General features: G+C 41.0%; 1 protein-coding gene and 1 long non-coding RNA gene across 2 annotated transcripts in view; one reads left to right on the top strand and one right to left on the bottom strand.

Moving 5' to 3' along the window:
- The window catches only part of LOC103357114 (uncharacterized), a 22448-nt gene extending 6550 nt beyond the window's left edge, over positions 1 to 15898 (bottom strand). Inside the window, exons 1-2 of the long non-coding RNA XR_520177.1 lie at positions 15817 to 15898; positions 2993 to 2997 (exon numbers count right to left, since the gene is read on the bottom strand). This is a non-coding gene — a long non-coding RNA (uncharacterized LOC103357114). The remainder of the gene's footprint in view (positions 1 to 2992; positions 2998 to 15816) is intronic.
- chchd1 (coiled-coil-helix-coiled-coil-helix domain containing 1) overlaps positions 15829 to 16923 on the top strand; it is a 5500-nt gene continuing 4405 nt past the window's right edge. The window contains exon 1 of the mRNA XM_008281521.1: positions 15829 to 16104. Within this exon, the coding sequence (XP_008279743.1) occupies positions 15966 to 16104 (139 nt within the window). The 5' untranslated portion in view covers positions 15829 to 15965. The remainder of the gene's footprint in view (positions 16105 to 16923) is intronic.

Below are 16923 nucleotides of genomic sequence, written 5' to 3'. Positions count from 1 at the left end.
CTTAGTTACAGGCCAACCCAGACAGCTGCTCTTTGTTTGAATGCACACCTGATGTACAGAGTCTTTTCTGTCTAGAGAGGTTTGTAGACCTTTTCCCATGATCCAGAAATTTCAAGGTGCTGTGTTATACACAACAAGCATTATATCTCCAGCATGATGCTGTGCTTCACTCCTGTCAATCCCTGATGCTCTTGCAGTTGAGGTAAGTATTCTTTAACCCACATTTCCAGAACAGTTCTGACATGTATGGCACCTACTTCCATCATAAACTGTAGGACAAAATGAATGGCAAAGGTGTTGGCAGGCAAACTGTTTCTTTAGATCTCTGAGATGTTTTTGTACCAATACTAGAGCAAAAATATGGAAAAGACTTCCCCTAACCGCTTTACACAACTTAGATTATGTCATTTGTTGTGTGTCCCTGTCTGTTAATGGGGTTAAATGCAATTCTGACCTGTGCCTTACTGAAAGGGATACAAAAATGTTAAAAATGTTAAAGGGATCCCTGCCTCTCCCCTGATTGGCTGCATTCTCTCCTCAGTGTGGTTTGACTGAGCTGCTGTTTAATCAGCAGCAAGTGAAGACACCTATGCATGGCTGCTCACCTGCCTCTCATCAACACTGCTCTGCATTAGACTGGCTCAGACCTCACTCTGCCACATCATCACTTAGACACATACTTGACTCCCTGCTTCGGTTGGTTCCCCTGCATTGTTCACCCCCACCTCTTAGGAAATCCAGCGGGTTCTGCTACCTGTTTTCACTTCTATTCTCCCAAGATCTCTGGACCTTAAACAAGCTATCTGGTTCCCCTACCTGTCTCTTAGTCGTGATCTGCCAGTTAGGTTTTGCTTAACATTTAACTTAATGTTTGTCTGTGTTGTTTTTCCACCACTATCTCTGTCTGTTCTTGTGTTCTCTTGTTGTGTTCGCTGTAACTCTCCTAGGCTTGTCTTACTGGGTTTTGGTCAGCTTTTGCTCTCCATCTTTGTCCAGCCGGTAGTTGATGTATGTCTTACCCTGTAGATGTAGCAATATGTATTTAGCATTATCCCCTGCCCTGTCCCCCAACTTTTTTTTGTTAATTAGTTTTCTTAGTAGTGTTAGTTACTCTTAAGTTTTGGTGTCCTTGGTTTGTTACATTTACTCTCCCTCGTTCACTTAGCCTTTAGCTTAGTTTGTTTGCTTAGTCACCTCCCCTTGCTAATTCCCTCTGGGTTGTTTCGTCTGTATTTGGTACCTGCACTTACCTGGTTTAACCTTGTAATTCACTTTTGCAATACTTTCTTTATTAAGTCTCTGATCTTGTTGTCCTCAGTGTCTGCTCCTGGGTTCTCTGTAAACTGTGATACAGACATGAGGCTGATATTTTCAGAGGCTTTCAGATGAATGAAAAGGAGTGCATGTCTGAAAGAGGCTTAAGACAGGTCAGCAGACTGACTGTGAATTCAATCACCCTCCCTAATGGCTCTAAATAAATTTAAGCAATTGCAATATTTTTTTTCTTCGTTTTGCAGGTGGTGATTGGATAATCAGACGGGCGAACCAATTAAGTCAGATAACCAGAACGAGCAGTTTCGCCCTACAAATATGCTGGCAATGTCATGCTTCAGTAAAACCTTGTTGTGCTTCCATTAACTCTACAACAGAAACTGGACTGTACTTGGTAAAAACTACATATTACAGGGTGGGTGTTAAATATGTGAAGCTAATTTCTCTAAGGGTTAGGTTCTTTTTTTTTTTTTTTTTTTTTTTTTTTAAGTAGAAAAAAAGTAGAAAAACAGCCTGTTTTCAGTGCAGAGTTTGAATGTTTCCTTCAGTCATTCTGACTTCTCTTCTGAAGAAGTGAACCCCAAATATGGAAAAGGCTAGCGATCGTCAGCTAAAAGAAACTATGTGCATACTTGGTGACATCTGTTCTCCTGCAGAGAGGCAGTGCTCCCTTATGTTCAAAAATAGATAAAGTCTGATAAAATACTACATGCTGTATTTATTTATTCAGTAGCTTAATCCCTCCAATGCCTAATCCTTACATTCTTTGCATTACATGTATCAGCTCATCTGAACCTTTAATCAAGAAATCCCGATTCACTACACATTGTCTCCCCTCAAATGACACATTTGTGATATATAAGATAAAACAAGTATCTTTATGTTAATATTCCAAGTAGTTTCAAGGTACTCTGGGGATGTACTGACTGGGAAACTTATGATTGGTTCTCGCCATTCAAATAAGCTTCATTGCCAACCATACTGGTGCGTTTTCACTAAAAATATAAAGAACTAATGTTTGATCATTCACACCAACCCAGTTAACACATAGTACAAAGGTTAGGCTTAAGTTTTATGTTCAGCTTTGACTGGACTGTAATACTCAGTAATATTTTAAAGTTCTAATGTAATGATAGCAATTGTAATTATTTAATTAGAATCATCATTTTATATCAATAGTTTATACATATTTTTTGTCTTTATTTTATACTCATTGTTCTTCTGGAGTGTAAATGTCATTCCTTGCTATGTAAGTGGGACCCTGTGTTATGTGCACACAGATTCTCATATGTACAAAGCACACAAGTACATATAAAACTGACTAAAATGTTTCATTGTATTTTAGTTGTAATTCTATTTCACATCTATGCAACGATGCTTTCCTCCAGCTTCTGGCTTGACCACACCAATTAACCTCAGCATGTTTTTGGACTGTGGGAGGAAGCCGGAGAACCCGGAGAGAACCCACACTGCCCGGGGAGAACATGGAGACTCCACACAAGATCCCAGATTAACTGGGGATGTTCTAGCTGCGAGGCAATGATGCTAACCACCAAGCCACTGTGCAGCCCCAACAATAAACATAAATAATAAAATAATAAAACAAAACAATTGTGGTGTGTGTGAATGGGCCATTGAAACTCACTGACCACTGTTAGATAGGAGCGCAAGTTCACAGGCACACAAACACACACACACACACACACACACACACACACACACACACTTGCAAATCAGACAATGCACTTTAGCATCACAATCTCTACCTTTGTATTATTTATGAAGTGAATTTTCTCATTTTTTTCTATTGCTTTTAAAGCAGGGGTGTCCAAACTTTTTTCCGAGGACCAGATTTGATAATGTGAAAATGCCCGAGGGCCAACCATCCTGCCTGACACTCTGTGATCCATTAAAGTTAAATACAAATGCACTGTTTTCTCGATTTTTTTTATTTCAAATGACATCGTTTTCATTTCTTCACATGGGAATGCAAATGAATGTAATCTACCCAGGCATAAACAGGTCTTAACAAAATCATTTTACGTTTCCTATCTGGAGAGCCATGTTACATAAAGAGGTGTAAAGCTGTCTGGGGATAAAAACTTCCAGGAAGCTGATAAATATCTTAAGTTGATTTTAAACGTGACTTATCATAGGTAATGAAATGTTGTCTGTCAACTTTTAAGTTCAAAACATATAACCATTTCACATATGTCACACCTGAAGTCACAAACAATGCAATATATCAAGTGCCATAAGTCCAAGTGCATATAATTATAAATGTGCTTTTGACCAAGACTAATTTGTGGTGTTTTCATTTAACTCACGGGCTTGAATGAAGAACCGCTGCTGTGAAGCTAAGACAGCTTCCTGTTGCTTCACGTTCTCGGAGCAGCCGCTACTGGATAGTTTGTCATGTGCATTAAAATGTTTTGACTGCTGGTGTATCTTTACAATGAATTCCTAATACATGGTAACAATCTCTTTGCAATTTAGACAAACACAATAGCTACATATTTCAGTTAAGAGATATTGCAATTTCCACCTGTCCTGGAAGCGGAGGCCCTCACAGTCAACTTCCTTTTTTTATCTGCAGTTGCCAATTCAGAAATTAGCTGGAAAGGGTCCCAGCAGGGTCAAAAGGTCAGAGTGTAGCAACACAGTGTTGCTAATATTTGGTGACACAGAAAATAGCATTTTGTACCTGAATGACTCTTTGACAGCACTTGCGGGCCATAAATTAGACATTTTATGACAGAGGCGGGGTTGTATCAAATCTGACGACAGGCCACAACTTGTCCCCTGGCCGGACTTTGGACATGCCTGATTTCAAGAAATTTTTTTCTTACTTCTGATGGAGTGAATAACGAAGATGGCCACATAAAAGAACTCTCCGACTCACTTAGACCCCCCCTAAAATAGTGATTAAATATTTCTAAATATGGTCAACAGGTGTGTGACTGACTAATATAACGAGAAAAAATGCAGTCGATACAGAAAACCCTGCCACAATACGGTCTGACAAGCCAAAACCAACTCCCATAGACAAGGAGAGAAACATGGCTACTGGCCAAGCTGTGAATCCACAAATTGATATGGTATCAGCGCTAACCACCATAAAAATGCCACTACAAGGTGTCGCCTTGGTGGTTTAAGCTATGGTTGAGAAGTTGGGGTCTCACATGGCTGAAGATGAAGCCCGGATTTCAGCGCTTGTGCATTAAGACCAAATGAGGGGCAAGCGCGGTGGACGCCGCAGTGGCGGCAACCATTGCGCAGCTGCAGGAAAAAGTTATTTCTCTCAAGGATGCTGTACGGTGCAACAATGTTCATATAGTTGGAGATGAGGAGGGAACTGAAAGGCAGAGATATGGTCAAATTTATAAGCAGTTTTCTTTCTGAAGCACTAGATGTGGTGGTGAGGCGGGACTTTGAAATCGAGTGCGAACACAGAGTCAGCAAAGATCGTCACTTTATTGTGCTGTTACTGAAGTTCAGAGTCTGGGAGGTTGTTATTTGGTGGGTTCCTCGATGGGTTTAGGACTTGAGGTTTCACACACTTTGCTGTTGGGTTCTAGAGTTAAAGTTATGGTGAACCATGCTATTCTTCAATGGTTCGCACAGGAGTGCACTTCTTACTTACTTTTGTTCATTTTCTTTTATTATTATCAACATGTTGGTTACGCAGGGGAACACTTACTCCAGGGCTTATATTATTCTTTCCAAATTCATATTTGTTTAAAGGTTGGGTTTGAAGGCTTAGGTAAACAACAAAACAAAAAAACAAGAAGACAGAACTAATTGGGTAACATGGTTGGTATGGTTAAGATATTGTCATGGAATGTAAAAGGGGCAAATCAGGCTATTAAGAGGAAGAAGCTTCTTCTGTTATAAAAACAGAAAAAAGTGGACATCTGCTTATTTCAAGAGACCCATCTGTGTGCTGAGGAGTCTAATAAACTATAAAGAGACTGGGTGGTTAGAGTATTTTTCCATGCTTATTCATCTGAATAGAGGGGTGTTAGCATCCTAACTCTTAAGAATCAGATTTTTTTGCTGATATATGTAATATAGCAAATCAATTGGGTAATTCATGTCTTTATTGGGGGGTATATTAACCAGGTGAGAAATTCGACAAGTCGACACCCGCAAATAAAAGACCAACACAAAAATCTTTGTTAGCAGCTGATACTCTGATAGAAGAATTAGGATGGGTCGACATTTGGAGACTCTTACACTCTCATGAAAGGGAACATACTCAAACCCTCATTCTACCTACTCGCAGATAGACTACTTTTTATTATCTAAATGGTTAGTGGGTATGACTATTAATGTATCTATTACTAATATTATATACCATCAGATCATGCCCCAGGAGAGACAGTTTTACACATTGGGCCTAGATCTAGGGAGCCTATAACCCATTGTGGACAAAATATCTCATTGCTTCAAAATGAAAAATCTAGTACCTTTAACAATCAGGAAATTTTGGAATGTTGGGATTAAAACAAACACTTAGCCTCAAACCCCGGCCTACACTGGGATGCATTTAAAGCTTACTTGAGGGGTTGCTTGATATAACACTGCTCATATCTTAAAAAGCATTCTAGTAGGTGGTTGCAGGAACTAGAAAAAGAAATCAAGGATCTTGAAAAAACATATGCACATCAATGAAATCTAATAGCAGCCTTGCACCTCAGTAAGCTTAAGCTTCAATTGAATTCCATTGTGCAGAATAAAACAGAATTTCAGTGTGAGCAGAGGTATTATGGAAGCTGCAGGAAAATTCTTGCCTCAGAGGGTAAAATAACAATATAGTTGCACTTCATTATCTGCTATAAAGAATGAAAAAGGGATCTTTGTGAATTACAGACCAGATTAATCACATACAAAATTATGCATAGATGTTTTTGGACCCCATGTAAAATAGCCAGACTACAATTACGGAACTCGGATCTGTGTTGGAGATGACATATAAGGCACACTTACATATGTTTTATGAATGTCAGCTGACCCAGAACTTATGGAAGAATATAATAGTAATTTATCAACAAAGTGCTAAGTACAAAATTTGTGCAAAATTCAGTACTTTGTATACTTGGAGTACATAGGAAGGAGGAGGCCAGATGTATGGAAGTAGCGAGGCCGACTCACACAGAACACAGAAAAACTGAGCCATATTACTGGCTGGAATGCTGACAGGGCATGGAGGTCAGGTAAATGGACAGAATCATACATTTTTCTTCATGCCTTTCATACTTTTCTTTTGGCTGTCGCCACACTCTTCCCCCTGTAAGATTTGTCTGAGGGTGGTAGGTAGATGTTAATTTGGGTGGCACATTCCATATTCTGCAGGGGGCTTGGAAGATGGAGGACGTAATCTGGTATACCCCAACTGGTGTAAATTTCCTGGGTGAGGATACGAGAAAGAGACTCAGCTGTTACTACCCTCAAGGGAAAAAGCTCTACCCATTTGGAGTAGTAATCCACAAATACAAGCAAGTACAGATTTCTACTGGAGCTTCTAGGAAAAGAACCCATTAAATCCACACCTAGCATTTCCCAGGGTCATCCTACAACTGTTTGCTGTTATCTCCCTGCTGGTTTGCGACTCTTTGGTTTGTAGAGTTGACAGACTTGGCAATGTCTCATATATTGCTTGACATCCCAGCATCTTTGGCCATTAAACCAGATTCTGCATCCTCTGGTAGGTCTTGTACCTTCCCAGAAGGCCGGCCAGAGGGTCTTGGTGGAACAAGTAAGCAATTGTGAATGCATGCTCTTGGATTTGAATACCTGGTAAGTAGTTTTGTGAGGCAGCTTTACAACCCGGTAGACCATGTCCTCAAATATAGTGAAGTTGGTATTCATGTTCACCTCCACATTTCCCTTTTCTATAAAGTTTTGTTATATGGCTTGACTTTCAGGGTTTTTCTGCTGGGTGCTCCACACTGTCTCAATGGTAATACATAACTCTTTTGAGGAACTTGGCAGACATAATGGTGGTACAAATGGAGTCGTGAGTAGATTCTTTATTATCACTTGGAGCTCTAGACAGGGCATCTGGGACTGTGTTATATTTCCAGATCAGTCGGGTACTAGGTTTGGTGGTTCTGAATACCCATAGGAGTGAGGAGTGATCTGTCAACACTGTAAAAAGGTGTCACTCAAGATACATGCGCCATGTTTCTACAGCCCATACCACTGCCAGACATTCCAGCTCTGTGACGGAGTAGTTCTTCTCAGCTGGGTTCAAACTACGACTGCCATAGGCCAGAATTTCCTCATGACCATGTTCTGAACACTGAACCAGCACAGCACCAAGGCCTACTTCACTAGCATCAGTGTAAACTAAAAATGGAAGGCCGAAGTTTGGATGCCCCAGAACAGGAGGATGTACCAGGTACTGTTTCAGAGTTTCAAATGCAGATTGGCATTCAGAAAACCTTCAAGAACTTCACTCCCTTTCTTTTTAGGGCATTGAGTGGCTTTGCAATTTGACAGACATTTGGTACAAAATGGTGGTACCATCCAGCCATGTCAAGGAAATGTTCAAGGGACTTCCTGTTGGTGGGCACTGGGAAGTCTTGAACAGCTTGAGTTTTCTCAGGGTCAACCTGAACTCCCTTGGATGATACCACATGTCTGAGGAAGGTCAGGGAGGTACGGAAGAATTTACTTTTCTTCATATTTACTGTGAGGCCCGCTTGCCTGAGCTTATCCATAACCTCTTGAACATCTTTGAAATGCTGGTTCCATGAGTGGGAATAGATGATTATATCATCAATGTACACAAAGCAAGTGCATCCCTTAAGAGAAAAAAAAATCTGTACATTTCTTCAAGTATAGCAGTGGGTCTGAGCCGTCCTTCATTCTTCGAAAAGTAGGGAACTCCAGCTTAGGAGGAAACTTTCCCACGAACCTGCATTCTGTGTCACCTGAAATGGGAGTCAGTAGGCGAAATGGAGACTCAGCTGTGCCAGCCTGCATTGGAGACTGCAAGAGTGGTCGCTGTGTAAGTGTCATTTGGTCACTGGAACCAGTTTGAACAGAGGCATCAGCAAGGGCAGACTGCGCAGGCTTTGGTTTTTGATTGTGGTCACATCATCAGGCATATTTTCCAGATGTGAATATTTCCAGACCTCAGTCTACAAGTGAGAGATATTGTCAACCACTGGATTAAGGACCTGCTTCATTTCATCCAGCATCTCCGCGTGGTGGTTTTTCAAATGCCATTTTAAGGTAGCTGCAAATTATTCACGCATGTAGTTGAGCTGCTTTTCCATTGCTGTTTGTAATTGTTGCATTTGTTACTTGTAATATATTGTGAGCTCTTTTGACAATTCCTGTAATGGGAGCTTGAGCTCCTCTTTGTGACTGTTTTGTTCAACGGTAAGTGATTGGATTTGTCCCAAAATTTTTTAATGACAAAGGTTCCTGTGCTGCTTGTAAGAGTTCTGGTGAAGTCCTGGCAGTTGTGGAAGCAGCACGACCTTGTGGCAAAGCAAGTAGAGGTAGTGTCAGGTCCATGTCCCTACACAGATCCATGTCCAAACACAGATTCATGTCCAACAGTGAATATGTAGATGTAGGTGAACCAGAGATTCCATTGGATTCCTGTACCCTTCCAGTGTCTAACTGAGAACTTTCTGTAGCAGGTCCTGTCTTTTGATCCTTTGAGGGATTCCCCAAAGTGTCCTCCAAATGGGAAGCCATTGTTCGTCCACAGCCAAGTTCTTAGTTTTAGTCACAGTTGATTAAATAAAAAATAATTTCAACAGAGACAATTAGTTTTTTCATTAAAAAAAAAAAAAAAAAAATTAAGTTGGTAGTTTAGTTAATCAGGTTGTTTATACGTTGGGCGCCATTTATTAATGTAGCGGTTCAACCAAAAACATTATAGAGTCAAACCCCACAAAGGTTCAATGTTTTTACATAAACCTGGTTATAGTTCACATAAAACATACCACATGTTAAATCACCACCACAACAAAGAAGAAAATTGAAAAAAAACATTCAATAATCAACCTATTTCTTTTCTCACAAAAAAAAGAATGGATGTCCATTCCGAGGTTTCCTAAGAACCTTTTTGTATTCAGTTCAATCTATCAACATAAATACTCCACTCAGGGGTTTCTAGCAATCCAACAGAAAAGACTAATCAAAATCAAAACAAGGATGTGTGTTGTTTCTAATATAATGAAAAAACTGGGTTTGAATCGTTCAACTCTTTAATCTGCAGCTCTCAGTAAAACTCATACAACATCCATCATGTGTGATCTTCTTCTACGCTCTACATGTACCCAGCTTAAGATAAATCATAGCCCCTGCTGGTATGAGCAGGTAATTACACCTATCACTACATCCCATTTTTTCTTAAAAGCAAACTGCACTGAAATACTGTCAAAATACACTTAAACTAGTGCAGTTTAGTTTTACCAAAATGATAAACATCTTTAATACATATGTAACAATAGTAAACTTTCCCAAACAGTGCAATCTCTTTATCTTCAGCAATTTCACAAGTGTCCAATTTAAAAGTTACATTTTAATACTCCATTAAATTATAAAATGCTTTATAAAATCAGTCTGTCAGGTGCTTTAACATTCCATGTCAATCTTCTCAGCCCCGGTGTTGAAGGTGTCTGATTGGCTGAGTGTTCATCTGACACTGGTGGGTTGCTCAGCTGATGCGCTGGTACACGCTGGCTCCTCTTCCCTGGTCTGTTCAGTCAGTGTCTCTGGTGTTTTCAGCAAACTCCTCCTATTCCTTCTCAGGACTTGACCCTCTTCTGTTTTGACTGTGTAGGATCTTGGACTTACCTCCTCCAAAACAGTAGCTTTTTTGGTCCAGTTGTTGGAATCTTCGAGTCTCACTGTGTCATGTGTCTGTAGTGGGATGAGGCTTTTTGACGACTTGTCATAATTTACCTTCTGCCTCTTTTGCAGTTGACGTTGTTTTTGTCCCACCTTATTGTGTTTCTTTTATGCAATGTATGGGATCGTGGTACGTAGTCTCCATCCCATCAGCAGCTCAGCAGGTGACATGCCATGTTCCAACAGCACAGCTCTATAATTCAAGAGAGCGAAATATGGGTCTGAGCTACTGATTTGTGCTTTCTTCAACAGCTGTTTGACAATGTGTACTCCTTTTTCCGCTTTGCCATTTGACTGTGCGTACAAGGGACTCAAAGTAACATGTTTAAAGTCATATTCTTCAGCAAAACTTTGAAACTCTCTACAGCTGTAACATGGTCCATTGTCACTGTAGACAATCTGAGGGATTCCATGCCTTGCAAAAATTGACCTCATACGTCTGATAACACAGGTTGCTGACATGCTGGGAAGCAGTGCCATCTCTGGATAATTTGACAAATAGTCGATCACCAGCAGGTAATTCTTCCCATCCAGGTGGAACAGATCAGTCCCAACTTTCTGCCGTGGTTCCTGTGGTAAGTCAGTGATCATCATAGGCTCTTTTGGTTGTTTTGCCTGATGTTTCAAACAGGTCTCACAGCTGGAAATCATCCTGTCGATGTCTGCATTGATTCCTGGCCAATAAATAGATGTTCTGGATCTTCTCTTACATTTCTCCATGCCGAGGTGTCCCTCATGCACCCGCTTCAACATCTCAGGTCTAAGTGACTCTGGAATGACAATTCTGTCTTGTCTCAATAACAATCTGTTCACAACACTCAGCTCTGCTCTGATGTTGTAGTATTGTTGACAGTCACCTTTTGGCCAGCCGTCATCCATATTTTTTATGACTCTCTGCAAAATTGCATCTTTCTTCGTTTCCGCAGCAATCTGGCTGGACTTCATGTCAGACACAGGTAGTGATTCAACGATCAAGTTGACATGGAACATCACATCAGTCTCTGTGGAACTCACACTATTGACATCACTCTGTGTTGTGGCTCTGGAGAGACCATCAGCAAGCACAATGTGCTTCCCTGGTGTGTAGATCAGCTTGAAATCATAACATTGTAGCTTCATCATAAGTCTCTGAATGTCTGGCGACATTTCACTGAGGTTTTTCTTGATGATGGCTATCAGTGGCTTGTGATCAGTTTCTGTTACAAATCCTGGAAGGCCATATACGTAGCTGTGGAATTTTTCAAATCCATATACCAGTCCCAAACACTCTTTTTCAATCTTAGCATAGCAACATTCAGCTGTTGTCATAGCTCTTGATACATAGGCCACAGGCTTCCAATCTTCTCCATCAGCTTGAAGCAACACAGCTCCAATCCCATTTTTTGAAGAGTCAGTTGAGATCTTTGTCTTTTTAAATGGATCATAGAATGTCAATACTGGCTCTATCGTGAGAGTGGTTTTCAGTTGTGACCATTCCTGTTCATGGCTGTCTGTCCATTTGAGTTCAGTTTTGTTGTGCAACAACTGTCTCAGATGTACCGTCTTTGAAGACAGGTTTGGTATGAACTTGCCAATTAAATTTATCATGCCCAATATTCTAAGTACACCTTTTTTATCCTCTGGTCTGGGCATCTCCAGTATTGCCTTCAGCTTGCTTCGATTTGGCTCTATGCCCTCGTCAGACAACTTGTCTCCCAGGAATGTTATTTCCCTCACTCCAAACTGACATTTTTCTTTGATCAGCTTCAGATAATATTTCTGGATTCTCTGTAGCACTTGTACAAGTCTTTCATTGTGCTGTTCGTGTGTAACTCCCCACAGTACAATATCATCCACGTAGACCCGCACACCTTCAATACCTTCAATGACGTGCTCCATAGTCCTGTGAAACACTTCAGGGGTCAAGCAGATTCCAAACGGCATCCTTTGAAAGGAATAGCGTCCAAATGGTGTGTTGAACATGTAGTATTTGGTGCTGTCTTCATGTAGCTTTAACTGCCAAAATCCTTGTGATCTATCCAGTTTAGTGAAAAACTTTGCTCCTGCCATTTCACTTGTTATTTCCTCCTTTGTTGGAATCTGGTTATGTTCCCTCTTTATGTTAGCATTCAGATCTTTTGGATCCATACACACACGAAGGCCACCAGTCATTTATCCAATACAAACCATTGAGTTCACCCATTCTGTGGGCTCCTCCACTTTCTTGATAACTTCCAGTGATGTCATTCGATCCAGCTCTTTTTTCAGCTCTTCTCGTAGTGATACTGGAACTCGCCTGGAAGCATGGACCACTGGCTGTGCATCATCTTTTAGCTGAATCTTGTAGGTGAATGGTAAGACACCAAACCCTTTAAAGAAACTTGAGTAATGATCCACTATTACATCCACACGGTTATGTGCATTCATGTTGATACTGTACACTCTCTTGACAAGACCCAACTTTTCACATGCTTTGTCTTTAGTGTCAATGAGTTGTCCATTATAGGCTTTGAGTAGCTTTGCTACTCTTGGTAATATCGCTGAATGTTTTAGCACGCTGCAGGGCTAATTCACTAGCATGACAAATCTTCACAGCCCCAGTTAGCTCTGTCTCGCGTAGCAATCTCTCCCTTACGTTCACGTCTTTAATGTCGAACACCACTTGGTCACGGATCATTGACTCTTGGAGTACTCCAAAGTTGCATGTTCTACCTTTCAACTTTAAATCTGTGAGAAAGGCATCAAAATTTTCAGCCGGCTGCTGCTTTGGTGAACAGTGTTCATCAAACATTTGGATGACTGTGTCATACTTGTCCATATCATCTCTGTCAGCATACACAAACGTGTTGTATACCTCTAGTGCTTGAGGTCCAGCAACGGTAAGAAGAAGCGCTATTTTCCGTGCGTCTGGCTTCCTATCCAGTCCGAAAGAACTGCAGGTACAGCAAGAAATGCTGTTTGAACGTCTGCCACTCACAGTCCACATTTCCAGTCCAATTCATAGCGTCAGGCGGCTTCACACTTTGCATGACAGCGGACTTCGGACCACTTCGGAACTTGAATCACTCCTGGTACCTTGTGTTGTTCCTAATATAATGAAGAAACTGGGTTTGAATCGTTCAACTCTTTAATCTGCAGCTCTCAGTAAAACTCATACAACATCCATCATGTGTGATCTTCTTCTATGCTCTACACATACCCAGCTTAAGATAAATCATGGCCCCCTGCTGGTATGAGCAGGTAATTACACCTATTACTATAGGAAGTACTTTATCACTGTCCATTCAACTCGGGGAAAAGAAAAGAATAATATTTATAATATTAATTATAATATCATGAATATAATATTTTGGCAGTCGCCACACAACATAATGTATTGTTATTTCATAGTAATATGTGACACCTGCGCTGTTGTCAGTGTCTTATTGCCTCAGCCAATGCCTTTTTTCTATCTCTTCTGTTTAGCCTCATGGCATGGACGATCAGCTCAAGTGACCACTAACTCTCAGAACACCATCTTCTACCAGTGGGCAGAGTCTATATATGTGGCTGCAACTGTTCACACAATTTCGAAGTCTGGGAAAGTTCCTCTGGAAACCTCTCCCTTTGGCACAACCTGATGATTTCCACTCCACTGACAGAAAACTAGAAACTGTCCTGTCATCCACATCCAGATTTGACTGTGCAAGAGCCATGCTCGATTGTCTCCTCTTCTGGAATCAAGACAACAGCCAACAAGAATGTGCAAGAGCAACTTAAACATTGAAGACTGGAAATAATGTAACAGCCTTCCCCTCATCCTGTACTGCCACAGATTTCATGACCTCAGGATCTTTTGATGGATGTTGATGGAAATCGTCAGGACTGATAGGTCACTCACTTTGAAGTTCAAGGTGAAACTGTGGACTTGACACCCATGTTTCATTCTTGAAAAATGCATTTAATTTTACACCTCTAGAGGCCACAACAGCTGGTATAATTGCACTGTCTACATACCTCCACTGATAGGATTGTGAAGCCTGAGAATTACTGAAACCTGGTTGGCAACAAAGACTCTAAATCTGGAAGTTTTATTTCTGATGTATTTAAGTACAGATGCACCTGAAACTTCATATGGAACTATCCTCCAAAATACATCATTGCAACCTGTCATTGTGTTGGCAATTAGCTCAGTTTAAGGATGGTAACAGACTTAAATAGAGTAACCCTAACCTTTCTGCCAACTGCCAACTTTGACTGCCAACCTCTGCAGTAAGAGGACAACAAACTTTAACACCTGAGCCACAGTCACCCTCAGGGACCAATGTGAATTTATTTACACTGATTTCCTTGAGTTGTAGCTTTTCCTTGAAGCAGCATTCAGATGACACTCAATGTAAATGACTCATCTGAGGCATGGGGGAATGAAGAAAGTATCTATCTATATCGCTGTCGCTCACTCTTCGGTTTTATTTTGTAATTCACAGTCCTTATGTGCCTCTTGTTGTTTTACTTCCTCTCTCCATATCCCTCTGTTGATTGTCACCTGTGTTTCGCGAGTTACCTGTGTCTTGTCTACCTAATCAGTTCTCGGTGTATAAATAGCTTGTTCTGTTCCTACCTGAATGGATGTGCTCCTCATGTTCACCAGGCTTATGTCTTGGATTTTTTGATTTGCTCTGGATTAGTTACTTTGATGGGGCTGCAAGGTGGAGCGGTGGTTAGCATCATGAACCTGGTCAACTTCGCAGCAAGAAGGTCTCCGGTTCGCGTCCCGGTGAGGACACCTAGGATTTTTCTGCGTGGAGTTTGCAAGTTCTCCCTGTGCACCATGAGTTCTCCGGCTTCCTACCACAGTCCAAAAACATGTTGAGTTTTATTGGTGATTCTAAATTATCTGTAGGAGTGAATGTGAGTGTGCTAGGTTGTCTGTCTCTAAATGTAGCCCTACGATAGACTAGCGACCTTTCCAGGGTGTCCCCTGCCTTTTTGAAGCATTTTGAAGTAACACTTTAGAAAAAGCTGATGAAGCAACTAAAAAAAAAAAATCCTTATTCACAAAACATTTTATTCTCACTGAGGTGGTTTTTTTTTTTCAGAAAAGGGTTAATGTACCTCATGGGAAATGGAAACATCTTATTTAGAATTTAGAATAGGTTCTGGTGTAGCAAACATTTAATTCATGCCTGATCAGCTGTTCTCCTACTCTGGTGACTACAGTCCTGCACATCTGACCACTCTATGCAGTCTAGTTTATTCACTCCAAAACAGGTAATGGACACATTCACGTTTTTATGTATTGTTTTGGTTGTTGTTGTTTTGTTTTATTTTGCAACACTTCAAAAGTTCACTTTAAATGCACTTGACAGTTACATGGAAACATGGCTTAAGTGATCAATACACCAAGCTTTGTTCGCTGACAGATGGAAAAGCGTCTTCATCACAGATACAGAATTTATCTGCTGTGTCAGGTGCAATGTGGTACTCTTACAAACTCAGAATATACAAAGGTTTTTACTCATGTGTAAATGTATGTGTATGCTTAGTACAGTAATGTTTTCACACAGGGTTTTAATGGGTCCCAGAGGGGGAGAGAGATCTTTCTGTATCCAAGCAAGCAGAAGTGAAGGAGCCTGTTGCCGTGTTTTTTTTTTACTACAGAGGATTACGACAGCCCCTGACTTTACGACACCGACTTGCGTTTACGGCAAAACATGGCGCTACACATATAATCTCAGTAAAGAAGTGAGGTACTGAAGTATAGGCTCTTGCGTGTTTAGTTTTTGTGTTAGTTTCGTTTTGTACTCACGTGTCCTCTACAGAGCTTTGTACAGCAGCAGCTCTCCGTCGGAGGACACATGGCCGTGCAGAGAGGCGTCGCGTTCCAGGAGAAGGTCAGGCGGCAGCTGAGCGGACACAACGGGAAACCGGTGCTGAAACCCAACAAGGCTCTGGCTCTGAGAGACGCTGTAGCCAACCGCAAACTCAAGAAAGGAGGTAAGAATGAAGACTGACTGTCTGCCGGCTTCCATCAGGTCAACAGAGACACATAGAGCTGGAGACATCAGGTCTACATGTCAGCTCCTGGTGTTCCAGCAGGTGGGCATGAGGACTGATGAGGGCTGCTGCTGTGTCAGGCTTTCATGGTGTCATCATTTCAGAAACTATCGTGGTTTTACAATGTGTCATATTGCAGAGTTATGAGAGCTTAGTCTTTTCCTTCCATGCTACACTCTACTTGTACTCCATTAGCGACCGTATATTGCAGCAGTTAAGTAAATGTATTTGGTTACGTTCCTTGACTTGTTAGAAAAACAATACATGACCTCTGAGCTTTTCAAAGTATGTTCTGTAATTTACGTTTGCTGTGGGTGTTTGACAGTGCGGCCCCGGCTCAGGGTGTGTGTTAGTCCATCAGGTCTAAAGGGTGAAAACATGCACATTTAGTCATCTGTCGACTCCACAAGGTCCACATGCAGGTTGTATGCACTGCAGGTGAGCTGCTGCACAGGAGTTTATAAAAGGTAGAAAGTGTTTTATACATATTGTAATACCATATTAAAGCCTTTAGTCCCTTTAGTTACACATAAAATGTAAATAGTTATCTATAGCTATAATTCTTATATAATTCAGATAATATGTGGATTTTACTGCATTTTAACATTAGCTTTATTTTAACATTCGTGTACTATATATGATATACATTTAAACCATCCATCCATCCATTATCTATACACCGCTTAATCCTCGTGGGGGCCTGGAGCCTATCCCAGCTGACTCAGGGTGAAGGCAGGGGACACCCTGGACAGGTCACCA

This window comes from Stegastes partitus, unplaced genomic scaffold (assembly GCF_000690725.1).
Source record: "Stegastes partitus isolate 25-593 unplaced genomic scaffold, Stegastes_partitus-1.0.2 Scaffold235, whole genome shotgun sequence".
NCBI classification, from domain to species: domain Eukaryota; kingdom Metazoa; phylum Chordata; class Actinopteri; family Pomacentridae; genus Stegastes; species Stegastes partitus.
This window is presented reverse-complemented; position numbering and strand designations above follow the sequence as displayed.